General features: G+C 58.1%; 1 protein-coding gene across 3 annotated transcripts in view; it reads left to right on the forward strand.

Annotated features, from left to right (window-relative positions):
- Nucleotides 1-25,359, forward strand: part of CRAMP1 (cramped chromatin regulator homolog 1) — a 52,531-nt gene that overhangs the window by 22,074 nt on the left and 5,098 nt on the right. For all 3 annotated transcript variants that reach the window (XM_045541101.1, XM_045541100.1, XM_045541102.1), the window contains 15 exons: nucleotides 1,928-1,976; nucleotides 7,754-7,839; nucleotides 8,316-8,439; nucleotides 9,411-9,492; nucleotides 10,024-11,166; nucleotides 13,876-14,053; nucleotides 16,665-16,846; nucleotides 16,942-17,016; nucleotides 19,006-19,084; nucleotides 19,959-20,063; nucleotides 20,305-20,483; nucleotides 21,164-21,232; nucleotides 21,551-21,779; nucleotides 22,639-22,803; nucleotides 24,037-24,182. In XM_045541101.1, coding sequence (XP_045397057.1) covers nucleotides 1,928-1,976; nucleotides 7,754-7,839; nucleotides 8,316-8,439; nucleotides 9,411-9,492; nucleotides 10,024-11,166; nucleotides 13,876-14,053; nucleotides 16,665-16,846; nucleotides 16,942-17,016; nucleotides 19,006-19,084; nucleotides 19,959-20,063; nucleotides 20,305-20,483; nucleotides 21,164-21,232; nucleotides 21,551-21,779; nucleotides 22,639-22,803; nucleotides 24,037-24,182 — 2,891 coding nt within the window. The remainder of the gene's footprint in view (nucleotides 1-1,927; nucleotides 1,977-7,753; nucleotides 7,840-8,315; nucleotides 8,440-9,410; nucleotides 9,493-10,023; nucleotides 11,167-13,875; nucleotides 14,054-16,664; nucleotides 16,847-16,941; nucleotides 17,017-19,005; nucleotides 19,085-19,958; nucleotides 20,064-20,304; nucleotides 20,484-21,163; nucleotides 21,233-21,550; nucleotides 21,780-22,638; nucleotides 22,804-24,036; nucleotides 24,183-25,359) is intronic.

The following is a 25,359-nucleotide window of genomic DNA, read 5'->3' on the forward strand; positions in this document are numbered from 1 at the left end:
ACACCCGGCCCTGTCGTGTCCCCGAGTGCCTGCGCGTTGGCAGCTTTGCCTGTTGTGGAAGGTACACCTGGCCCTGTCGTGTCCCCGAGTGCCTGCGCGTTGGCAGCTTTGCCTGTTGTGGAAGGTACACCCGGCCCTGTCGTGTCCCCGAGTGCCTGCGCGTTGGCAGCTTTGCCTGTTGTGGAAGGTACACCCGGCCCTGTCGTGTCCCCGAGTGCCTGCGCGTTGGCAGCTTTGCCTATCGTGGAAGGTACACCCGGCCCTGTCGTGTCCCCGAGTGCCTGCGCGTTGGCAGCTTTGCCTGTTGTGGAAGGTACACCCGGCCCTGTCGTGTCCCCGAGTGCCTGCGCGTTGGCAGCTTTGCCTATCGTGGAAGGTACACCCGGCCCTGTCGTGTCCCCGAGTGCCTGCGCGTTGGCAGCTTTGCCTGTTGTGGAAGGTACACCCGGCCCTGTCGTGTCCCCGAGTGCCTGCGCGTTGGCAGCTTGCTCTGGGCCACTCAAAGATGTGCTGAGAGCCCGTGGTTGGATGTGCTTTTAGCGGCTTATCCTGCCTGAGGTCTCCAGACAGACGTGAGTCCCACATCGGCAAGCTGAGTCTCTGTTCACACGTGTGGCCTGTTGGCGTTGTCTTAGCTCCTGCATATGCCGGTGTCATCCCCAGTCAAAAGGGACTTGATGGAAGTAGATGGCATGGGTGGCAAGTGGCCGGGCGAGCTGGGGCACAGCCACCGTGCAGCGCCACGCCTGGCTGGCTCCGGGGCTAGCTGTGTGGGGCTCGTCTGGTGCAGAGGTCTGTGCAGAGGCGGTTCGTGCTCGCCGCCTCGCCTGGTGACTAGCGCCCGGAGGCTGCTGCTCAGGGCTCCGGCTGGGCTCAGCGGAGAGCAGTGCTGGGCCGGGCCGCGTCCCTGTTGAACACACGAGTCCGCGCCTTGGTCCTTTCCAGGGCTTTCGTGCTTTTGTGCAGCTCTGTGTCCAGCCGGCGCTTCCCTTCACGCTGGAAAAGTCTTTTCTTCTTGTCATGCAGCTGTGCCTGCTGTGCGTGCTCTTAGTTGTTTATCTGACAACTCTCCCTCTTTGTCTTCATTCTTGAGAGGTACTTGTGTTGGGCATAGAGTTCCGACTGCACAGGCTCTTCCTCACGCCCCTCGAGCTGTGCCCGCTGCCTCCCCTGTGCCGTTTCTGGCGGGGCCAGTGGTCCCTCGTCCTGTCTGTCTGAGATGCGTGCTTTGGCTGCCGTGACGAGTGTGTCTTTGGCTTTCAGCCTGCTCGTGTGTTTGTGGGGTTGTTTCCCGTAAAAAACATGCAGAAGAGTTCAGTGAATTTTATAGTGAGCACTCAAATGCCCACCACCCGGGTCTCCTAGGAACTTACTACCCTGCCTGCTTTCTTGCACACTTGAGCATAGTGTGTCCCAGAGGGACATCCCCTCTGGGAACACGGAGTATGTCAGGTCTGTCGTTGAGCCGACCTCGGGGCCGGCGCCCAGGGGTCAACACGAGGATGCAGTCAGGTACAGAGCCCATCGGAAAAGCACATGCAGGGCGCAGCGTGGCACCCAGGGAAGCAGGCTGTCCAGAGCAGGCGGTTAGGGATGGGAGTGCAGAGTGGCCCTGGGTCTGGCAGGGAGTTTGGGGAGGAGACATCGGCTGCCTGCAGCCGTGCAGGGCGCCTGCCTGGGGAAGCAGCTGGGCAGGACGTGCCGGCACCTTCCAGGTACCTTCTGGGTGAGCGGAGGTGCCAGGGGCAGTGGACTCGCTGGTGTGCCTTGGGCAAGCGCTGCAGCTATGCAGGGGTTTGTTCCCGGAAGACCCTTGATGTTTGGTGACAGGATTTGGAGTCTCTGCTGAAGACAATAAAATGGGAATCTTTAGTGATGTTGCTCCTAACTACCTCATGGTCTCATTTATTTATTTTTCTACTTGAAGGTATGGATGACAAGAATGCCACCAAGTTGAACGAACTCATTCAGGTTGGGTAAGTCACAGTTTTATTGTGAAACGTTACTGACTCCTTGTGGATGTTTACATTTGATCTCTGAAGTACAGGAGGTGAAATGTGTGTGGTTTTCTTCCCTTGCTCAGCGAGGACCCTTAGAGTTAACGTCACGTCATCTTGGTTATGTGTTTAGTCCCAACAAAGGTGCTGGGTCCGGAGGACAGTGCTGGGCCGTCACCACCGTGGGGAGGAAGGGCAGTGGCTGTGGTCTTGGGGTACGGCCCTTGGTCTCACCTTCTCGGGCTCTTTTTCCTCCACCGCCGTGCGTGTGTGTGTGTGCCGGTTGCCGTGTGTCTAGAAAGCCTTTCTGATGGCTTTTTTCCTGCCTCCCCCCGGGCTGCTCTGACGGTCTCCCCGCCTTCTCGGGCGCCAGCTCTGCCCCTCACACCGCAGCCCTCCCAGGGGTCACGTGCTCTCCCAAGCAGCCTTGAAAAGGTGAGTGGGACTTCCTAGAGCAGGTCTGGGCCAGTCCGAGGCACCAGGAAGAGGGCTCCAGCCGTGCGTGGCTGTTGCTGTGGCTTGTCACCTGCGCGGGCGCCCTCCCAGCCGCGGTGCCCACCTGCCTTCCCCCAGCACATCTGCTCCGCCTCTGTCAGGTTGCAGCAGCGTGTGCCCTGGGATCCTGGGGGCTCAGCTGGCCCCAGGCCCTGGTGCCTCACCTGTTATTGTCCCTCAGAGAGGTGCAGAGACACCAGAGGCAAGGTTTGGAACAGCGCAGTGACAACAAGGTGCTGTGGCAGCGTGGCGGAAAGCTTTCTGTCTGCAACCATGGAGAGAGAGGAGAAAGAAAGACTGCCGAGTCATGTGTTCATTGTTTCTAGAAATAGCCGAGTGCCTCTGCTTGCCTGGCACAAGAATGGGTCCTGGGACGCAGTGGTGACAGAGCTGTGGCATGTCAGCTGCTGTGGGTCCACTGAGCAGGCCTTTCCCGTGTGTGTCTGTATGTGTGCACACGTCTGCATGCGTGTGTAGACACATGAGATAACCTGGTAGGATGTTACGATGAAGTCGATGGGGTGCAGACACTGCAGGTGACGGGAGGAGCCTGCCTTCCCTGCGTGGGAAAGGCATTTCCAGAGTGATACGTTTATGGCATTTAGACCAGGGTCTCGTCTATTTCTGTTTTGTTTATTTTACAGACAGAGTCTTGCTCTGTTGCCCAGGCTGGAGTGCAGTGGCATCATCACAGCTCACTGCAGCCTCCAACTCCTGGGCTCCAGCCATCCTGCTGCCTCAGCCTCCCAAAGTGCTAGGACTACAGGTGTCCGCCACTATGCCTGGCTAATTTTTCTCTGTTTGGTGTAAATTCTATGAGTTTGGTTTTCTTAAAGTAGACTTATTTTTTAGAGCAATTTTAGGGTTACAGAAAAGTTGTGTAGAGACAGCAGAGTTCCCATCTGCCCGCCCTTCCCACATCCTCCCTGTTGTTAACGTCCTGCGTTATTTGGTCCCTTTGTTACATCCGCAAAGCCCCACTGGGCGTCATTGTCACCCAAAGGGCGCAGTTCACGTGAGGGCTCTGCCTAGGCGCCGTACGGTCTGCAGGTTTTAGCCGATGTGTGCTGTGGCGTGTCCTCTGTGACAGCGTCACACGGAGTAGTTCCGCTGCGCTGCCAGTCCTGTGCCTGTCCTGCCCCACCCCCCCGCTGGTCTTCTCACCGTCCACTTTTGCCTCCCAGAATGTCATCGTCCAGGTGGAACCATCCAGGGGCAGCCTGCGTAGACTGACCTGTTCCTTGCGCAGTTCTGTGTGTTTTCACAAGTACACGGGTGTGCAGCCACCAGCAGTCAGGAGACAGGGCATGTCCAGCACCTCTGAAAAATCCCTCCCTGTGCCTTTGCCGTGGTCCCCTCCCTGCAGCCACTGAGCTACTCCCCGTCCCCTGGAGTTTAGCCTTTTCCAGAAAGCCACCCAGATGGCACCAGCTACAGCTGTGGCCCTCTGAGGTTGGCTTCCACCCTCCAGCAGTGTTCACTCGGGGTTCTTGGAGCCTCGCTGACCTGCACCTTGCTCCTGCTTCCTGCTGAGCGCTGCTTCATGCCGGCATCCCGCGGACCACTGCCCGTCCTCTGTGGAGGGACACCGGCTTGCTGGCAGTTCCCCAGAGTTTGTGAATAGGCATCCAGGTTTCACCTGGGTGAGTCCCCTCGAGGAGGAGGTGGGGCGCGCATGTCCCACTTTGCGACAAATTGCCCACGTTTCCCCGTGTGAGAGGTCAGTGCAACCCGAGCTCCCAGCACCTGGTGTTTCCAGTTTGCTCTGACTGTTCTCGTGGGTGTGAAGTGGTGTCTCAGGGTGGTTCCCATCTGCATTTCCCTGGTGACCAGTGGTGCTGTGTGTCCTTCTTGGTCTTGTTTGCCATCTGTGTGTCTTGGTGCCTGTTCACATCTTGCCCACTTCCCAGTGACTGAGTGTAGAGAGGGTTTGTGTGTTCCAATGGCAGGTCCCCCGTCGGATGTGCGACGCGTACACACTTCTCCAGGCTCGGCCTGCCTTCCGCTCACTTAGCGTCTCACGGAGCAAAGTCATCACGCTGATGGAGTCTGACCGTCGTCACTCCCCTCCGTGGTTTGTGCTGTCACTGTGGTGTCTGAGACCTCTTTGCCTGAGCCACAGTCGGGGGTCTTCTGCGGTTTCTTCAGAGGTTTTACAGTTTCACGTCTGAATCCACGATGCGCTTTGAGTTACGTTTTGTGTATGATGTGAAGTTTGGGCCAAAGTTCATTTTCTTGCTTCTGGCTGTCGAGTTCTGCCGGCACCACTATTGGAATGGACTGTCCTCTCTCCGAGGAGCTGCTCCGGCTCGCGTGCCGAAGACCACCTGGGACTGTACTGTGGGGTCCGCTTCGGGACCTTTTGTTTATTCCATCAGTTTATGTGCCCTTCTTTTCACCAACAGACATTCTTTTTAAAAAACAAACAGAAAATCTGTAGAGGTGGAACAGAGATGGGGACAAATTAGGTGGTGCCCGTGAAAGACTCTTCCTTGATTCCAGACCAAAGGCGACTGGAGTATTTAACTAGCTGTTGTCCATATTCCTCACGCAGACCCTGTTCAATTAACTGTGAATCTCTCAGTTACAGAATTATAAAATTAAATTAAGGAGTAAATGAATTGGGAAAAGGTCTAAACTAAAATTGAATCTTATTACATTATTCCCAGACCCAGAGGCATAGAAATTTAGCTCGTGCTTATTAGATTTATCAAACATCTGTGCAGAGAAGAAAACATATGAGAAGGAAAGCCAGAGCCAGACACAGACGATTGCTCTGTTGTCTGTTTGCTAAACCCGTGGAGGAGTTCACATAGAGCCCCGTGTGTGTTGGTGTGTTCAGTGAGACACCAAACTGTGACTCTGCCACAGGCATCACCTCCTAAACCCAGCGCCCCAAGGAAGGCCTGGCCTGTCTTTCAGCCTCCAGGCTGCTGTGAGGTGGGAGGTGCGGACCGTGTCCTGGGACCGTGGCCCGGCCTGAGAGTCCTTGCCTGTGAGCTTGAGCGTCGCTGCTCCCTGGTCATAGAAATTGCATTAGTGAGGGGAGGATTGTGATCTGAGAACGGTTACTGAGTAATGAAAAAGGGGGCACTTGTTTTCATTGAATGGAAAAAAAAAGGAAGTCACAAAATAGCAGTTTAACGGAAGATGTGATTATTGTAAACACAGGTGCCACATGACACAGCTCCACCGGCTGTTGAAACCCTGCCTACTGCTGATTTGTTTGGGGCAGATGGAACAGAAAGCAAGGGGCAGAAAAGTCCGTTTGCTTCCAGAGCACTTCCCGGGAGAGATGGCTTAGGAATTGACTCCAAGCCTAATTGCCAGTCTTCCCAATGTCCCTCCTGGTCCCTTCTCTTGTAGCCCTGTGCCAGCGTCATTAATAAAGCTGCCAAGGCAGGTGCCTGTAATCCTGGCTACTCAGGAGGCTGGGGTGGGGGGATCCCTTGAGCCCAGGAGTTTTTGAGACCAACCTGGGCAACAGAGCAAGACCCTGTCTCAAAAAAAAAAAACAACTTGTGGTGGCACTTGTTATCTGTGTGTTACACCTGGGTCAAGGTGGTTGAAGACAGTGTCTCAGCAGAACATGTTCTGTGGAGACTCCCGTCCCCTCTGATTGACGCCTGCAGACAGAAAGGGAGTGGGGCACGGAAGCTTTCTTCCTGGGGCCTTGCCTCTGTGGCCAGGCTTTCCGCGTCTCAGCTCTGCTCTTCGGTGTCTTGTGTTAGCTTCCCCAGCACAGAAGGAGCTCCGTCAGTGCTCGGGTGGGCGGGGCGGTGGAGGGACAGGCGAGGAGATGGATGGACGGATGAGTGAATGGGTAGAGGGGTGGAGGGGTGCGTGGACAGAGGGAGGGATGCAGGGGTGCGTGGACTTGTAGCTGCCATGGCGTGAGGCATCATTGAGGTTTCTGTATGGAGTGACCATACCCAGCTGCTGCTCCTGTCCTCGCATCCCCCCCCCCCCCCCCCCGCCGGACCTCTCTGTTTGAATGACCTCATAAACGTTTGCTTAAAACCTCAAAGATTTTGGAGTGATGGTAAAATCCACTGTGTAGGATACTGAGACTTTAAAATGCTGAAATTAGAGTCACTTACCTTTTAGGAAAAAGGGGATGACAGCTGTGTTTCCTGAGAAGTACAGGTTGTGGTGATGCCCTTTCTCCTGTCCGCAGCTGTCTCTGTCCAAGGCACACAGTGGGGGCTTCTCCTGCAGCTGTCCGCATCTGTGGGGGCTGTCTGCGGGGGGCCGTGCCCCCTATACGGCATTCCTTTTGAAACCGTTGTGTCAGAATAGCATTTCTAAGAATTTTACGAGTAATACAATATTATATTCTTATGAAATTTTCAAACAATACACATATAAAATAAAAGACCGTGCCAACCACCCTGTGGTACTCCCCTTGCCAAAAATAGCCACTTGTAATAATTTTATGTGTATCCTAAATTTTTTTCTCGGGCGACTTTATTATTTGTCTTGCCCACACTTAATTTGACTGCTGTTTTTAAAACAGCCTACCTTTATCGAGTATTTCCAAGGTATTCCAACTATATTTTTTAGAAGGAACTATTTCTTTTGCTTTTGTACTCATTAGTTGCATAGTAATTCTTTAATTTAAATAACTCCAGCCCATCTGCAGCTGTGCTCTGGGCCTGTCTACAGGTCACTGGGGGGGAGCATGTGGTGACCCCTGACCTCCAGCTACCGGTGCCCTGGGTCCTGCCAGTGAGGTTTACAGATGGGTTGGGGGCAACGCGGATGTGGCCAGGTAGACACGGAGAGGTTATGCAGAGGTGGACCGAGAGGTCACAGAGAGGTGGATACAGCGGTCACAGGGAGGTCACATAGAGGTGGACTGAGAGCCTCTGCTTTGAGGGGCTGAAGAGGGACAAGCTCGCAGACCTGGAGCAGGTGGAGGGAGGGTGGCCTCTGAGGGCCTCCAGCGCAGCAGCCCCTCCAGGGGTCGTGCCGGCCAGTTGCTGAGCAGGAGGGCCCAGTGTGTTTCCTGTCCCCTTGGGGTGTGAGCTGTGGTCAGGAGAGCAGCAGGGTGTCCAGAGTCACCACATCATGTCTGTCACCATGTCCACCTGCTATCCTGGGAGCCCCACATGGCGCTAGGCAGGCGCTGGTGGGAGGGGCGGGTGGGGCGCGTGTGTGGCCAGGCCCCCTGCTCTGGCTTAGCACCTCTTGGACGCACAGCCCTTCCTTCCTTCTGTTCATTTGGGTGCCTCAGTGTTCTTTCAAAACTCTTGTCCCAGGGCCACCACCGTGCGTTACAAAGGCAGGAACCTGCGGATCAAAGCGCCCATGTGCCGGGCCCTGAAGAAGCTCTGCGATCCGGACGGTAGGTGAATGGGGGCGGGGCCGGCAAGTCCCGTAGCCCACGGGATCGGACACGGTGCCCATCTTGTCCCACTTCATGATGTCTCTGCCGTTGCTTTGTGTCTGACCCCGCTTAATCCCAGTCCTGGGAATGGGCTGCTCATGAATTTGAAACTCTCCTCGTCATAGCTGTGCGTCCACGCAGCACGTCCAGTTTAGCTCGGGAGCTAAACATTCAGACAGAGCACTCAGCCATTGTCAGGATCGAGGCTCTCGTGGCCTCTCTGGCCGGGTCCGTGGCTCTGCCTTTGCAAACGCACAAGCAGCCGAGCTGGAGTTTCTTCCTTGCGGGTCTTTGGCTGCCGTCCTTGCCCCCCTCCACAAGGCAGTCTGTCCGCAGCTCTCTTATCCCACTGGTTTCCTGGCGGAGCACTTTGCCTTCTACCTCAAGGTTGGTCTGCGCAAGACTTTCATGGTCCCCCGCCCTCTCTGTCGCAGGCTTGAGTGACGAAGAGGACCAGAAGCCAGTGCGCCTGCCCTTGAAGGTCCCTGTAGAGCTGCAGCCACGGAACAACCACGCCTGGGCCCGTGTGCAGAGCCTTGCCCAGAACCCACGCCTCAGGTAACGTGGTCTTCAGCGCTCTGGCAGCACGTGAGGATGGGTGTGGGGCTGACTCTGGGGCGCCTGGAAGCACCGGGCTGCAGGTCCACACCTGGGAGGGGTCTCAGGCCGTTGGGCGAGCTCAGAGCGCGTGGTGAGAAGGCGAGTGACTGCAGAGCCTTCCTCTTGTCCCCCTTAAGCCCTCACTGTTCTCCCCCACTGGCTCCCTGGAGGTCTGTGTCTGATTTGTGCACAGGGCACCCATGGGAACAGGCCTTTTCCATTTGTATGTTTTTCTAAATTGAAGTAAAATTCATATAACAAAAGGGGCCGTTAGCCATTTTGACGTTTACAGTTCAGTGACGTTTAGTGCATCCCTGGTGCTGTGCAGCCACCCCCTCTGTCTAGTTCCAGAACATTTTTATTACACCCAAGAGAGACCCCGAGCCGTCCGCAGTCACCCCTCAGTTCTCACCCTCCCCCAGCCCCCGGCAACCCCCAGTCTACTTCTGTCTCCGTGCGTTTGCCTGTTCTGGACACTTCGGAGGGTGCAGTCGTGCACAGAGCCTCCCGCGACCGGCTTCGTTCACTGCGCGGGGTGGTTTTGAGGTGCATCCGCGCTGTAGCACGTGTCGGCGCTTTATTTCTGTCTTTTACGTGTTTTTATTTTCTTGGATGGAGGAAGGCTGTCCAGACACCTGCCCTTCCTGAGCCCAAGAGGAGCTCACAGCATAAGGGGGCGGTCGTCCCCCATGTCCTCGTCGAGACCGGGTGCTGGTGCAGGGTGCATGTGTCCCCGCCACCCCACAGCTCTGTGTGAATCCACAGTGCTCTCAACTGAAAAGGCTAACTTTTAGGAAAAGAGACTGAGGGCCCAGCAAATGCCCCCTCCCTGGTGCCCCTTCCAAGGCCCTTTTTCTCTTTTTGGTGCTTCAAGCCGAAGGTGTCCCTGTTGTCCTAGCGTCCCTTCCCCGCACTTACTGTCTCTCCAGGATGATCGTGGAGCTGCACCGGAAGGTCTCCAGCCTCATCGAGTTCTTGAAGCAGAAGTGGGCGCTCCAGGAAGTGCGAATTGTATCTTTTTCCAACTGAAGTGAACCCTCCAGGCCCCGCACTGCATGCTACTGAGTCTTGCTTCCTAGTACCTGTCATTGTGGGGGCCCGTGGGTGTAGCGGCTGTGCTGTGATGTTGTGTGCCACTGTCACCTTTGTCTGCTGGGTTTGGGGTGTTGAGCCCCTGTCTGACCTCCTGCAGTGTTAGGACGTGGTCACAGCCAGCCCTCCCCAATGTCACTGGGCTGCTGTCTGGCCCGTGGGGGTGGCTCAAGTGTTCCTGCCTGTAGGTTGAGCACAATGACCACGGGACAGCCCAGGCTTCTCCATGTCCTTGGCTGGCGCCTGCGATGTGTATCGGGTATGAATTTCCTAAAGACGCCAAGTGTCTGGGTCAGCATTTTTGGTAGTGGCGTGAGGAAAGCCTGGGTCAGGAGTCAGGGGGCATGATCGAGCCCCAGGGGTGCGTGTGGCTGTGGTCTAGCCCCGTGCCTGGGGGCAGCACAACCGTGGTGGCAGCCAGTGGGTCGCCTTCCTTGACCGTGTGTCCAGCGGAAGACACTCGAGGAGCGGCAGCTGCAGGACTCGTGCGCTGCGCCCCCTGCGGAGAAGGCGACGCTGCACCTGTTCCCAGGCGAGAACTGCACACTGACGCCGCTGCCTGGCGTGGCCCGCGTGGTGCACTCCAAGGCCTTTTGCACAGTGCACTGGCAGGAGGGCGGCCGGTGCAAGCAGAGTGCCAAGGACGGCCACTCGCTGCCCCCAGCCCAGATCCTGGGCATCCAGAGCGGGCAGGGCACGGCTCGGGGCCATGTGAAGTGCCCGAGGGGCGGCGCTGAGAGCAAGGGTGGGGGGCGGCCCCCTCCCACCACTGACATGTCTCAGAGCTCTGGAGAGAGTTCCCCCGAAAGCGCCCCTGGGGAGGGGGCCACCCCGAGCCTGAGCATCCCCGACGCTCCTGACAGGCCTCCCCCTGGGCACCAGGACACTGGGCCCCATCTCGAGAAGACCCCTGCAGTGGCTCCTGCAGAGGGTGGGGACGGCCCTCCCCGAGAGCTGAGGGCCCAGGAGCCGGGGGCCTTGCCATGTGCCTGCAGCCAGCTCCCAGACCTGGAGGACGAGCTCTCCATCCTAGACCCCTTGCCCCGCTACCTAAAGTCCTGTCAGGACCTCATTGTCCCTGAGCAGTGCCGCTGCGCGGACACACGGCTGGGGGGCGTGCACCCTGCTGGCGGGGCTGTCTCCCCAGAGGCTCCTGCCCCTGGCGGCAGGGAGGCTGCTGACCTCGCCCCAGCTGGCCCCGGGCCCCTGCCAGACGTTTGCACTAAGGACTTGGCAGACGCACCTGCAGAGGAGCCCCAGGAGAAGGGGAGCCCCTCGGAGCCTCCACCGCCTCAGGGACCGCCTGCCGCCAGGCCTCCAAAGGAGGTCCCCGCCAGCCGGCTGGCCCAGCAGCTCCGCGAGGAGGGCTGGAACCTGCAGACCTCCGAAAGCCTTACGCTGGCCGAAGTCTACCTCATGATGGGCAAGCCGAGCAAGCTGCAGCTGGAGTACGACTGGCTGGCCGCGCTGGGCCCCGGCCAGGCCCCCGGCACGCAGGGCCAGGCGCCTGGCTCTCCGCCCGCCGCGCTCCACAAGCAGCGCCTCCTCCGCTGCCTCCTGAAGCTCATCTCCACCGAGGTTGGCCCGAAGCTGGTGAGTGGGTCGGGCTATCGGAAGCAGCAGCGGCAGCCGGGCCTCTCCAGAGTCAGGGCTGGTTGTGTTGGGTCTTACTGAGGGCTAGAGGCTGCGGCCCGGGTTACAGACACGCAGACGCTGACCCCGTCAGACATGATCTTCTGTGCAGGAAAAGGCAAAAACCAGGGTTACTTACCTTTTAAGCCAGTGGTCCCCATCCTTTTTGGCACCAAGGACCTGTTTCATAGAAGACGGTTTTTCCACGGACCGAGGTGGCAGGGATGGTTGTGGGATGATTCGAGCGCATTGCGTTTACTGTGCAGTCAGACCTGCCTGCTAATGACAATCTGCATTCGCAGCCACTCCCCAGCGCTGGCATCACCGCCTCAGCTCCCCCTCAGGTCATCAGGCGTTAGATTCTCATAAGGAGCCACAGCCTAGACCCTCCACGTGCAGTTTATAGCAGGGCTTGTGCTTCCCTGAGAATCTGGTGCTGCTGCTGATGTGACAGGACATAGGGCACTGGTGGTGATGGGAGCGATGGGGAGCGGCTGCGAATGCAGACGATTGCTGTATTTCTCATACGGGTATGGGCTGAATTCAGGCAATCAGCAAACTCTGCCTTAGCTCTACAGCAGCTAATTGGGCTGGATCGTGTTGACTCCCCTGGTAAGGGCTGAGGGGCCTGAGTCCTATCCCTGTGCTGTCTCAGAAAGACTGTCCCCATTGTGTTGTGCGGGCAGCGTGTGACGAGGTCAGGGCTGAGCAGGGGGGTGTCGGCAGGCCGAGGTGGAGGAGCGGAACTGGGGAAGGGCTGGACAGGGTGGTCCCTGTGGTGTGTGGGTCCCTCTGAGGGTAGCTAGTGAGGTCTGGGGTCCTCTGGAGGCTCCTTGTTTTGTGTGGTCCTGGAGCCCAGCAGGGGTCCCCTACCACAGGGAGGCCAGTTAGTGGAGCCCACAAATGGGGTGCAGAAGGCACCGCTGATGGGAGTAACCCCATCCCGCGCCCCCCAAGTCTGAATAGGATCACGTGGGTATAAGAGCAAGGTACTGGGCCTGAGAGAGCGGTGTGTTATTTTTGTTGGCGAGCCGCTGGGGGAGCCATGGGTCAGGGGTGGTGTGAGCGCCAGGCCCTCCAAGGACCAGGCTGGGGTTTTCGACCAGAACTGTTTGGGAAGTCTGTGTGCCTGTGTCCTCGTGAGCCCCACACCTGCTGTCCTGTGCCTGGTGTCGGTCACGACTCCCGCCCTGGTGCCCCTGGGTGGTGCTCGCAGGGAGAGGGGCTCGGTCACTGTGTGGTGAGAAGGTGAGAAGGAGCCGGAGACGGGGCTTGTGGGGGTGCTGGTGACAGGGCCTGGCGCTCAGGTGGCCTTCAGGCCAGGCTGGACAGGGAAGGTGGCCTCAGGAGGAGCAGTGGGGAGGGGACCCTTGGGCCAGCCCGGCTGTAGGACAATCGGGGTGAAGGAGTGGAGACCCACAGGCAGTGGATTCAAGGACTTTTCAGGTTTGGATCTTGGGCAGTCACAGGAGGGGACCGAGGAGAGATGGGTGTGTCTAGGTGTCCTGGGAAGGAGGCACAGCGGGCGTCCCAGCCTTGGCCTCAGCAGGACAGGACACAGGGCAGGTGGATATGTGAGGGTCCTAACTGGGCCCTCCAAGCGCAGCACCCCGACGGGGTCCCCAGCCAGTGGCTCCCATCGCCCGGGCACTTGCTAGGAAGGCAGATGCGGGGACAGGTCCAGCTGTCTGTACAGACCAGGCCCAGGGGGCTGGTCCGGCTCAGGTGTGGGAACCACTGCCCAGAGGCCCGGCTGAGGCTGGGGACCTGGCATCAGAGGTGGACCACCCCGCCTGTGTTCTCCCACTGCCCATCCTCACCCTGCAGCTGTGACGGGCAGGCGCCCCAGAAGGCCAAGCCCCTGAAATCAGGAGACGCTAGAGGCCGGCTGAGCTGCTCAGGTGGGGCTGGGAAAAGTGAAACAGGAAAGGGCTCAGGGCTGGCGGGGCCGCAGGGTCTACGCAATGGCAAAGGTGGGGGGCTGGGGGCTGGGAATGCTGAGTGGGCAGAGTCCGTGAGGCTGTGCGGAAAGCGCAGGCTGCGCCATTCCAGGTGAGGTCGTGCCCTCTGGGCCCTGGAGAGTGGGCGCCAGGAGGAGGGGCCTCGGCCAGGTCTTCCCAGGGTGCCGGGGCATCTCCGTGGTGAGCCAGGCGGGGGCCCAGGACGCAGCAGCAGCCTCTGCAGGGCCTAGAGCTGGGCCTGGGCCTGCGGAGCCGTTGGGCTGGGGGCTGTGGCTCCTCAGAGGCCTCTGCTGTGACCGAGTTTGGTTCTGGAAAGGAAGTCCGTGTCTCTTTCCTCTGACTCCGAGCAGAAGAGGCTGCCGCGGTCGTCTCAGGCTGGCTTTTTAATGCGGTTTTGTCACTTGCCGTCCGGCGCCTCCTCCCGCAGCCTCGCCCAGAGTGGCGTAGGCCAGGCCGTGTGCGGGCGGTGCAGACACGGAGGGTGCTCGAGGTGGGCCGGTTCTCACTGCTTCCCTGACCAGTGAGCTTTCGAACCGGCGAGCTGCCGAGGGACTCTGGGGGATGCCGCAGCCAGTGCTGCTGCCCTGACCTCTGCCATCGCACCAGCGCCCCCCGAGTCCTTCTGGACCTCAAGGGCGTCCTCACGCCTCCTGCACAGCGGTGTTTTGTGCGCTGAGTTTGGACGTTGTTTGGCCCATTTCTGCCCCAGGCTCCAGAAGCAAATGCCATGTCCACAGCCTCGGTGAGGCCCTCGCAGGAGGAGCAGTCAGCGACACCCCCAGGGAAGGTGGTGACCATCAGCTCCCGCAGCCCCCGGTGTCCCCGGAACCAGGCCACCCTCCGCAGCAGCAAGACCTTCCCGCCCAGCTCCGCTCCTTGCTCCTCAGGTGAGGCGCGGCGACTGCACTCCCCATCCCCCATGCCTGGACCGCCCTGAAGGCGCCATCTGTGGTCCTGGGTGGGCTTGGGGACTGAGCTACAGGTGTGCCTGAGACCCGGCCTTGCGGTCCAGTCTGCCACGGCCCCGCAGACGGGGCAGGTACGGAAATCACTGCCTCCTCGTGGGAGGGTGAGTGCAGGGGCCGATCAGCGGGGGTTTGGGGGGTAGCAGCCAGCAGGAACCAGAGGACAGGTGGCCTTTGCCAGTCTGGTCACTTTGGGGCCAGCATCATGAGGCCAGCAAACGCCTCTGTAACAGGCCCCTGAGAGGGCTGGTTTTTCTGAGCCTGCAGCAAGCATTTTCTTTATATCTAAAATATTAAAGAAGGCTTCAGTGAGGGGATGTGCCAGCAGTCCTAGAAAGTCCTAGAAAAAAGATGGAATGAGCTGCTGTCCGCAGTGTGCCGTGTCTCAGGTGTACGCAGGAAATGATCCCAATTCAAGGTTCGTAAGTTGTGTTACTGGAAACATGAAACCCCAAGATTGACATACCCTGTTTCCTGAAGCATCAGTTTTACTTGCTTTTAACCCATATTAAAACAGGCTGTCGTGGCTAGAATGGTGAGTTCTACGTGAAGTTTAAAGGTAGAATGAGCAACTTGAACACTTTGTGTGGCTGCACCTGTGTCCCTCTCCCAGGCACAGAGGAGGTGGTGCCACTGTGGGTGGGCACAGGCCGCTCTGGCTCCTCTGCTGCTCCCAAGACCAGTCTGGTGAGACGGGCGTGACTGTGCAGGCAGGGGCCGCTGGGGCTGAGGGCCGGGTGCTCCCTTCTGTCCCGTGCCCTGGAACGCCGCCTCCACACTTGGACACGGCGGCTGTTGTCCCAGCGGTGTTGCTGGCACGGGTGCCGTGACTGCAGCGTCGGCCCAGGTCTGTGCTCCGGCGCCCTGCCTCTGCTGCGTCGGCCTCCTGGAGTCGGGCAAAGCGCTGGCCTGGCCAGGCACTGAAACACACGCAGCGTCCTGGTGTGTTGACAGCTCCCCAAGCTTATTTTCCTCTCAGAGAATGTCTCTGGCTTCTGGGTTTTCTCAGATCAGTAATGCTGTGGGTGACCTGCCCAGAGATGCCGGGGACCCCACTTCCCTAGGTCCGTCCTCATGGCCTGGGAGGAAATGGAGGCTGCTGTTGCGTTAGCTCACGTCCTCCTGAAGTTCTTTTCTTGTTGTTGTTTCTCCTTCCACTTCCTCCGGTTCCTTCCTGGCTGTCTGGTGGGGACGGTGCCAGCAGGCTTGAGTCCCGATGGACACAGCCATGACACACACTCAACGCTGGTGGCCAGCGGGTGGGTTGTGTGGGCTTTTCCCACCTTCCATTCTGATTTTTAAATTTTTTGAGTCCGTGTACTCTTTCATTTCCTGTTTCTGAATTGAGGATGGTTATAGACCAAAGAACCTGTAATTCTAGAAATCTACGATGGCGTGCAGAAGACCTGGCACATGGGCCGTGTCAGTTTAATCCACAAATCTGCTGATAAAGAATAAAGAGGGGCTGGGCATGGTGGCTCACGCCTGTAATCCCAGCGCTCTGGGAGGCCGAGGCAGGAGGATCCCTTGAGGCCAGTAGTTCAAGACCAGCCTGAGCAAGATCAAGACCCCGTCTCTACTAAAAATAGAAATTTAGCCGGGCATGGTAACACATGCCTGTAGTCCCAGCTACTTGGGAGGCTGAGGCAGGAGGATTGCTTGAGCCCAGGAATTGGACGTTGCTGTGAGCTAGGCTGGCGCCACAGCACTCTAGCCCAGGCAACAGAGTGAGACTCTGTCTCAGAAAAGAAAGAGCAAAGAGAGGGCTGGTTCCCACCGTGGATTTGGGTGGTGATGAAAACAGCAGATTGAGTCCCACTGCAGTAGTTCTGACGTAAATATTTTCTGTTCTTTTATCTCCGGGTCTGTTTTCTACAAACCAGAGATTTAGAGAAGGGTTCAGCCAACTGCAGTCTGCAGCCGGAGTCCAGCCGCTGCTGCTGTTCCAGGCGCAGCCCACTGGCGCAGAGCCATGCTCGCTGCACGCTGTCTGCAGCTGTGTGTGCCGCAGACAGGGCTGCCCCGGGGACAGGTGCCCACAACGCCAAGGAGGGTGTCTGGCCCTTTACCAGGAAAGTTTGCTGGTTCCTGGTCTGCAGTAGGTGACCTTGAAGGCTCTTCTAGCTCTGGAAACTTTTTTAAGATTTCATTCATTCATTCATTGATTCATTTAAACAGTAGAGACAGGGGCCTTACTATGTTGCCCAGGCTAGTCTCGAACTCCTGGGATTACAGGTGCTCACCACTGCGCTTGGCCTCTGAAAAGTCCTCGAACTCTCTGCCCCTCCCTGGGCACTGAACAGAGTGGTGAAGTGCTTCCGTCCTGTCCAGGAGACCCGTGATCTGCTCAAATCAAAGAATTTCAGTGAGAACGATGGAATATCAGCGTTCTTACGGGACTGAGATACAGCAAATTCCTTTCAAGGCAACCGAACAGGTTGCCAAGAGAATTCCTTTCGGATTTTCTTCCTAGTAGGACTCCACTCCCTGGAGACGTTGCTAGGTGAGTTGATTCTCCCTTCTCCTTTTCCAGGTTTGCGAAACCCTCCAAGACCCCTCTTGGTGGCTGGTTCCTCTAGCACAGGAAGCAGTGACTCAGATGGTGGCCTTTTTGCTGTCCCAACAACTTTGCCACCCAACAGCCGACATGGGAAGCTCTTCTCTCCCAGTAAAGAAGCAGAGTTGACATTCCGTCAGCATCTGAACTCCATCAGCGTAAGTGCAGGCCGCGCTGCCCCGCGTGCCGGATGCTCCCACCCCCTGTTCATGGAAAACGCGCCTTCAGGAGTCGGGTCTTGTTTCCCTTACAGATGCAGTCGGATTTCTTTTTGCCAAAGCCCAGGAAATTGCGGAACCGGCACCTGCGGAAGCCACTGGTGGTCCAGGTCAGGGAACCTCGTTCGAGTCTGCATGTGCCCAGCCTCGCAGCTGGGCCCCCCTGGCCAGGCTGACAGGTCACACTGGGTTTCTTCTGTATCTCAGGTTTTCATGGTGTAAAATGGGGGAAATCCCTGCCCCTCTTTTCCTCCTCGTGAATAGGGTAAAGACAAAAGGCAGCAGTGAACTAAACGGTACCTGAATGTAAGGATGACTTTTGAACAACGTTGAAAACTGCTTGGGGATTCATGTCCCAATAGTGTCTCAGATTGGGATGTATTCAAGGATGATCAGAACATCTATTTGCAAATATTTAGTCAGTGGAAGCGGCTGGCCAGAGGCCCAACCTCTCACGAGCCCGTGATGATGAACCTGGGAGGACCCGTAGGTGCCACGTGCAGACCCAGGGGAAGCCCAGGGAAGTAGAGGCACGTGAGAAAGAGGACATTGTCATTTTGAGGTGTGAGATGAGGGAAGTGAGGCTGGACGTCTGAAATAACTATGGCCTTAGAAATTTATAAATGTGTGTTTTTTTGGATTAATGTTTTTTTGTAGACTCTTAGAAGTCTTTTTCTCTCTTGAGATTAGTATATTTAGAAATGAGTGATTGCCTGAAAGGTCTTAGGAAGAAAGATGCATTCTAAGTCTTAGGGATTCTGTATTCAGATTAATTTAGTGCATTTTTATCTCGAACATTTCATCTCTGCATTTGAAATGGAAAGTATTCCTGGCTGGGTGCACGCTCTGGCTGTTTAGTCCAGTGTCGAAAACTATGGCCCAGGGGTCAAGTCCAGCCTGACTGTTGTTTTCTATTTAAAATGGCTTTATAGATACACAGTTCACTCACCATGAGTCACCCATTTAAAGTATATAACTTAGTGGTTTTTAGTCGTTGTACAAGGTGGTACAACCATCGCCACTGTCTGATGCCTGAATATTATCACCCCAGAGGAAACACTGTAGCTGTGAACTCACACCTCCTTCGCCTCCCAGCCCCTGGCAGCCACCGGTCACTTCTGTCTCTGTGGATTGGCCTGTTCTGGGCATTTCCTATAAATGGGATCATGCAACATGCGGTCTTTTCACTTAATATTTTTGTATATAACGTGTTGCTGGCACACAACCACAGTTAGTAATTTCCATACTGCCTGTGGCTGTTTCCCAAGGGCAGGGTCAAGTATGGTCCCCAAACCTAAAATATGTCCTGCCTGGCCCTTTACAGAAAGAGTCTGCCGAGCCCCGTGTCAGCCGTCGGCACGAAGCTGGTGCGGGACGTGCGTGGCTCACGTGCAGGATCGCTGCCCGCTGCTGTCCCAGTAGTGCCTCCGCCCCGACCTCTGACACCGTGGGGGGCCGCTGAGGGTCAGAGGCCGAGTCCTCCATACGAGAGCACAGGGCAGCTGTGTGCCCGGAGGCTGAAGCCACTCGTGGCACTGTGGGGCTGACAGACGCCGTTTGTTACTGTTTTACTCGGATGACTGACAGTTGCAGTGATGAGTGGAATTTCTTAGGTGGTGGCTGTCACCATTCCCAGGGTGCCCTTAGTGCATTGCAGCCTAGTTATCCGCACACAGGACCCCCGTGGAGGAGCAGCCCGTGCCCTTGGGGGTCTCTGGGCTACGAGTCAGGAGCTTTCTTTCCTTCACCCCACACGTGAGGAAGCCCAGAGTGGGGGTGTCTCTCCTAGGAGTCCACGTCCCGTAGTTACATAGTTGCATTCCAGCCAAATGCAGAAGAACATTCTGGATTAAAGGGAGATGATTGTGACGTTTTCCCTGGGAGAGGCCGGCTTCCCCGGTTTGTGCTGGAGAGGACCTGGTGCTCTGAGGCGTGGCGTCCGCAGGACAGAGCGGTCTCGGGTGCCCAGGCCGTGTGTCATCGCCTCGCCTGGTTGTGCTCAGCTCCCTCTTCCTTGGAGCTTCCCTCTCTGTGTGACTGGGTCTCCGTAGGGAAGGAGTCTTTTTGTCACTCTGACTGTCGCAATTTTCCCTTCACAGAGAACGCTGCTGCCTCGACCTGAAAACCAGTCCCATAACGTCTGCTCCTTTTCCATCCTGTCTAACTCCTCCGTAACCGGTAAGGATCCAGTGCCCCGGGCGGCGTTTCCTCCTCCTCACCCGAGTGTGGCTGTGTGCTTGGGGAACAGCAGGCGTTGATGTCCATGGCTCTCGGGGTGACATTGCAAGCACCCTGGTGTGCCTTTGCTGGGCCAGGCATGGGCCCTGCAGCCAGAGGTGTGGAGGCGCCTCTGCCAGTGTTGTCCCAGCCGGCCCCATGTGCACCTCGCTCCGTTCGTGCAGCAGAGCGTCTGCTGCCCACTCTCCGTATGTAATGCCTCGTCAGGCGTGTTGCGGAACGGATATGTTGTTGGATGTATGAATCACACTTTCCTACGTCTAAATTCAGTGGGGCCCTGGCTCTTTGAAGTCAGCCTGGTCCAGGGAGAGTCCTTAGTCAAGCACACACTCTGTGATTTGAGTTTTTCACTAGTCTTGGTTTTCACACTGGCCGACTGCAAGACCCATACATGCCCGTTGCCTTTGCTTTTCCTCGTGCTCCTGTTTAACTGTGGGAAGCTGAGCAGAATCAAACCAAACTGCAGCGGCAGAGCCTCAGTCCCAGGTCGGGTGCTCTGACTGCCTCAGAGGAGCTTGTGGCTCAGCTCGCGGAGAATGGCGTAAAGGGCCATTCTCCCAGGATGACAGTGGTGATCGCAGCCCTTCAGCAGCTCCTAAGAGGCACAGTGGTGCCGCCGTGGTGGGTGCCAGAGCTCCTCTCTCTGGTGGGAGCCTGTGTGACCTCTGACTCTCCAAGTTAGCAAGTGCTTGCAATGTTCCGTGGCTTCCACCTTGACTCCACCCCCGTGACCCTGACAGTGGCTGTGAAGGCTCTAAAGGGAAGGCCTGGGCGGGCAGCGCTGACATGTCTGCTTTTGTCCTCGCCCTCGCAGGGAGAGGCTCGTTCCGGCCCATCCAGTCTTCTCTGACCAAAGCAGCTCTTTCCCGGCCGATCGTGCCCAAGGTCCTTCCACCCCAGGCCACGAGTCACCTGGCCAGTAAGTGTGTAACCTGCACGGTGACAGCCACATGTGAGGTTTCTGAGGGATGTTTTTGTCACAGGGTTTTTAATGTTTTCTTCTTTGAATCATGATGTCTCATTACCCTTCAGAGAGACCATCGGAGCCCTTGGCTCTTGGACTGAGATGAGGTGTGAGGGAGAAGCTGTTCCCAAGCCCCCTTGGGACACGTTGTGGGACGTCAGTAGAGCAGAGACTTGAAGGTCGTTTCTGTTGCCAGGTGCCATCGACTTGGCGGCTAAAAGTGCAGGCATCATCCCTGGGAGCCCCCTCCCTGTCCTGGACACCGAGGGCTTGTCCGGCCTCTCTCCACTGTCCTCAGAAGAGGTAGCAGCAGCCGTCTCTGGCCAGGACTCCACGGCAGCCCACCAGAGTGGAGACCCCATCCCCGCCATGGGGGTGAGTGTGTTTAGAAGGGCTTGAAACTCAGCGCTCACAGCTTCTGGGTGGGAGCCCGGACGTGGGCTCCAGTCCTACCTGTGGGAGGCCGGACCCCGTGGGCTGGAGGAGAGCGTCTGAACGGGGGCAGAGGCACGGCGTGAGTGAGCACCGCGTGGCCCTGGGGAGCTAGAGCCGGGACACGTGGGGGCGGCTCAGTCTGGGGATAACCGACCGGGCCGGCCAGCCCTCAGCACAGTGGCCTCTGCCTGGGCGCTACCGGGTGTTTCTTGTCTGCGGAAGGCAGGGCCTGCACAGCCTTCCCGTCACTCCTCACCGCTCCTCCAAGTGGTCTGGCTTCTCTGGTCTGCTGTGGCCTGCCTGAGGGCTGCCTGGAGGAGGGGGTGGGCCAACCCTGTCAGAACTCTAGGGAGCCCAGCCCTGCTTGCTTCAAGGTAAACTTCTTGGTAGGACTTGAGTTTGCTCTTGGAGTCAACAAAAAGTCACACCGCAGGGCCCACACTCTGAAAGTGGCTTCTTAGCATTTTCAGCCTAGACCCTTACCTGTTGACTGTCCCTCTGGCTGTCAGGAGACCCAGGGGGATGGGGCAGCTCCTGCCCTGGAGCTCTATCCTGGGCGATGGCTTGGGCAGTGCCTGGCACGCCGTGCGGTGCTCACTGGTGGGCCTGCTGTCTTGCAGGGCACGAGCGACCCATTCGTCAGCGTTCCCTCGAGGCCTGATCAAGAGCCAGTGACGGACAGTTTCCAGGTAGAGCGTGCCCTTGGGCCACTGAGTGAAACGGCCCCACGACCCCTCCAGTGCCCTGACCCCCACCCCTGGTCCTGCTGCCTGGAGGGAGTGAGTGAAGGTGGCTGTCTCCCGAGGTCCGGGCCTCCGAGGCTTGGCCCTTCACTCTGCCCTCTCGGGGATTTGGGGGAATTAACTTCCCCAGGCAGGTGGGGACCGCGGCACCCACCGCCTCTGATCTGCGCACCACTCGCCCGCCGAGCTGTGAAGCTGCGGTTGATTTTCCGTCAGAGGTTCTGATTGGCCGGTTGTGTCTGAACAGCACCTGTCTCCCCACAGGGCTCGTCTGTCCTCTCCTTACCTGAGCTGCCCAAGGCTTCTCTCCAGAATGGCCTCTCCACGCTGTCCTCAGCAGAGGCCCCCAGCACCCGGCTCTCCCCACCAGACGTCTCTGCGCTGCTGGACATCTCCCTGCCAGGCCCGCCCGAGGACGCGCTCTCGCAAGGAGAGCCCGCCACACACATCAGCGACTCCATCATCGAGATCGCCATCAGCTCCGGCCAGTACGGTGAGCAGCAGGTGGCCTCTCCCCCTCCCAGAATCAGGGGCCTGGCCTGCTGCCTGAGCGTTTGCCACACTTGCTGGGAATGTTCCGGTCCAGCTATCGTGTTTTGCGAATGGGATACTTGCCAGCTACAAGGTGCTGCCTGGCCCTGGCAGAGGCAGTGCAGAGGGACGGGGTGCAGTGGGGCCTGAGGCTGGCAGTGGTTCCGTAGGATTGCTCCTGGCCTTGGGGCAAGAGCAGGGTGGCCCGCAAGGCCTCCACAGCACGCGGCCAGAGGGGCATCTTCCCAGCTGATGTGCAGTATGAGGGGACAGCCTGGGGGTGTCACAGCGTTTAGGAAGTGGCTAGACTGGTACGGGGCGGGGGGGCACCTGGGCCTGGCCTGCTCTTGGGGCGATGCTCCTGGGAGCGGTGGCATGGTTGTTGGTGGCCGGTATGATTCAGGCTGTGGGTTCAGGCAGACGGGAGCTCACACCCTGTTAGCAGGTGGCCTTGGGCAGGTCACCAACTTCCGAGCCTCACTTTGCTAAGCAGTAAATTGGGAGTAGTGAGCGCGACTCAAGGCTGTTGTCAGTGCCTTGAGATGATTCACATGATCGTGGCGAAGGCCTGGCCTTGTCCACGCTCGTTGCTGCTGTTGTTGTTGCTCTGTGTCCTGTCTTCCTTGCCACACGAAGCCCTGCCGAAGGCTTTGTGATCCTTCCCTGAGAGCAGATTGTCCACCCTAGTGAGGGGGTCCTGGGTCTCCCAGCTTGGCAGCACTTGGCGGCATGGCCGCGCTCCCTTCTCAGTGGGGGATGGGGAAGCAGGGACCAGATTTCTCTCCCGTGCGGCATCTCTGACCCAGCATTTTGGGGGGCAGGTGAAGGGGTCCCTCTCTCTCCAGCAAAGCTGAACGGCAGTGACGGTTCCAAGAGTCTTCCCTCCCCGTCCAGCAGCCCCCAGCCTGACTGGATCGCCTCTCCCACCCACGACCCTCAGTGGTACCCCAGCGACTCCACCGACTCCTCGCTCAGCAGCTTATTTGGTGAGCGTGTGGGGAGGGCTCCAGTCCCCTTCCCAGACCAGCAGGGTGGAGTCTGGGAGAGGGGGCTTTCGTTGCTCTGTGGCTGAAGCCCTGCTAGGGCTGTCTGCTTGTTTCTCAAGTGTTAATTTTTTTCTGAGTTAATTTCTTTTAGGCATAACTTTTAGGACTAGCTGGGACTACAGGCATACACCCAGCTAATTCCTCTATTTTTTTGTAGAGACGGGGTCTAGCTCTTGCTCAGGCTGGTCTCGAACTCCTGGCCTTGAGTGATCCTCCCGCCTCGGCCTCCCAGAGTGCTGGGATTACAGGCGTGAGCCACCGCGCCCGGCCTGGTCACTGAGCTTTGACAAGCGTGTACACCCTGGTAACCCACAGCCTGATGGGGGCACGGAATGCCCCCATCACCTCACATGTGGGCTCTCTGGGCCCCTTCCGCCCTCCCCACTGGGGCTTTCTGCAGGACCCTGCCGAGGGCAGGAGGAAAGAAGTCCCCGTCTTTGCACTGTTGGCTCCTCTCTCTGGGGTCAGATATTCTGAAGTGGACGGTCCAGCTGCCTCGTGGCACCTTCCTAACTGCAGACGGGAGAGTACGTAGGACATGTTTGTCCTCGTCCCCCATCTGTCTGCTCGTGGGGTACCAGGTATTAGTGTGGCCAGAAGGGGCATGTCAGGGAAAGACACGCCCAGCTCCTCTTTTCCAGGCAGGAAGAGCTCCCCTTAGCATGTCGGGGACCCACCCCCTTGTGGTTTTAGGGAGCAGCCAGGGCACGTGGATGGTTGTCACAGGCAGCCCCCGTGTGTCGCGCACAGCGAGCTCAGTCAGCCTGAAGGTGGCACCACGCCTGATGGCCCAGAGCGATTGGGAGTCCTGGGTCTGGGTGTTGCCGGGGAGCCAGCCCCCTGCCGCGTCTCCTGCGGCCACAGGTGTCGGTGCAGACATGTGCAGAGTCAGACATGCGTCAGGAGCAGTCGGAAACCACCTGCATGCCTGTCAGGGAGGACCCTCACAGGGAACAAAATGCGGGGGCAGGGCAGCGGCTCCAGAGTGGGACACTTGGGGGCTCCTGGAAAGTGAGACACGCACCTGTGCCCGGGGACCGTTACTCGGGAAAGCCAGTTACCCCGTGTCCGTTCCGTCCGAGGCACCTCGTGCAAGCCCGCCTCAGGGCCCTCCCGCTGGGCTGGTCAGACGGAGCTGGATCTCAGGGTGTTTTCCTCTGATCCTCTCTGCAGCAAGCTTCATCTCCCCCGAGAAGAGCCGGAAGATGCTGCCGACTCCCATTGGGACCAACAGTGGCACCTCCTTGCTTGGCCCCAGCTTGTTGGATGGAAACTCCCGGGACTCATTTGTGTCCAGGTCCCTAGCCGACGTTGCGGAGGTAGGTGCACCAACCTCGCACCTGTACTTGACCCCTGACCCCTGCCCCAAAGGTGGCCAGATCCCTCCCCAGACCTGTGGGTCACTGAGAACTGCTTGCCAGAGTGGAATGCCAGGAGGTGGCACACACACGCCCAGGGCTCTGACTGCTCCTGAGGACGGAGGGTGCTGGCTGGGCTGGCATTCGTCCGCGTGGCACGGTGACAGACTCCCAGCCAGCCGCGCCCTGATGGCATCCAGACTGGGAGGCCCTGGTGTCGTGTGGGGAGCAGGGTCTCCGAGGGTGGCCGGAGCTGAGCTTCCATCTCAGGGTGTCCTTCAGCAGCTGTGTGGCCCTGGGCTTCTTGGGGTTCCTGATTTGTGAGGTGCCAGTGCTGTTGTGGAGTATGTGGTGACAGTAAGCAGTTCTGTCATCGCCAGTCCCATCCTGACGGCAGGGAACCTTCCAGTAGGGTCTCCTGCAGTGTGTTGTGGCCGGCCCCGTGGAGCTGGGTTGGTTCTGCAGGACTCTGCCGTCCTCGTGCGTCTCCCGCACTCGGGCTGACAGTGGTGGGCGGCACATTATGGCAGCTCCTGTGTGTGGGGGCAGAACTCCATGTGTGACAGTCTTCTCTGGACCACATGCAGTGTCCCTCCTTTGTGTGGCCAGGCTGTCTGCTCGTAGCCACCCAGGTGTCCGCCAGGTGGTTGAGTGGCGTCTGGGCGAGCAGGCTCGAGGGCGAAAGACTTGCTGGAGAAGTGAAGAAGAGGCAGGCGTTAGCTGGTGCCCGGTGCAGGGCGGCCGTGCTCGGAGAGGCTCAGGGAGACCCCTCCGTCTGGAATGCCACTTGGAAGGGTTCATGCTGTTGTAAGAGTCCCGGGTATAGAGACAGTAGGAGGTATTTCTTGAGGAATTTGTAGGACGATGGTTAAGGAAAACCATGGAGCAAAAAAACCTCAAAAAACATACATTGCAAATCTTGAGATGAAGAACTTCGGGAAAGGCTGTGGAGCACAGAGCCAAGTGTGGTCTGACTGGAAACTGCATCCAGATGCAGATGCAGTAGCGCAGTGGGTCTCCTCCCACCGTGTGTAGCATGTCCTCGGCCTGCTTGGCCATAGACTCTCCACGCGGAGCACACCTGGGAGCGCTGGTGCCTCCCTTCCTGTGTTTGCGTGCACGTTTGTACATGCCCAGC

Source organism: Lemur catta, chromosome 2 (genome assembly GCF_020740605.2).
Source record: "Lemur catta isolate mLemCat1 chromosome 2, mLemCat1.pri, whole genome shotgun sequence".
Taxonomy (NCBI): domain Eukaryota; kingdom Metazoa; phylum Chordata; class Mammalia; order Primates; family Lemuridae; genus Lemur; species Lemur catta.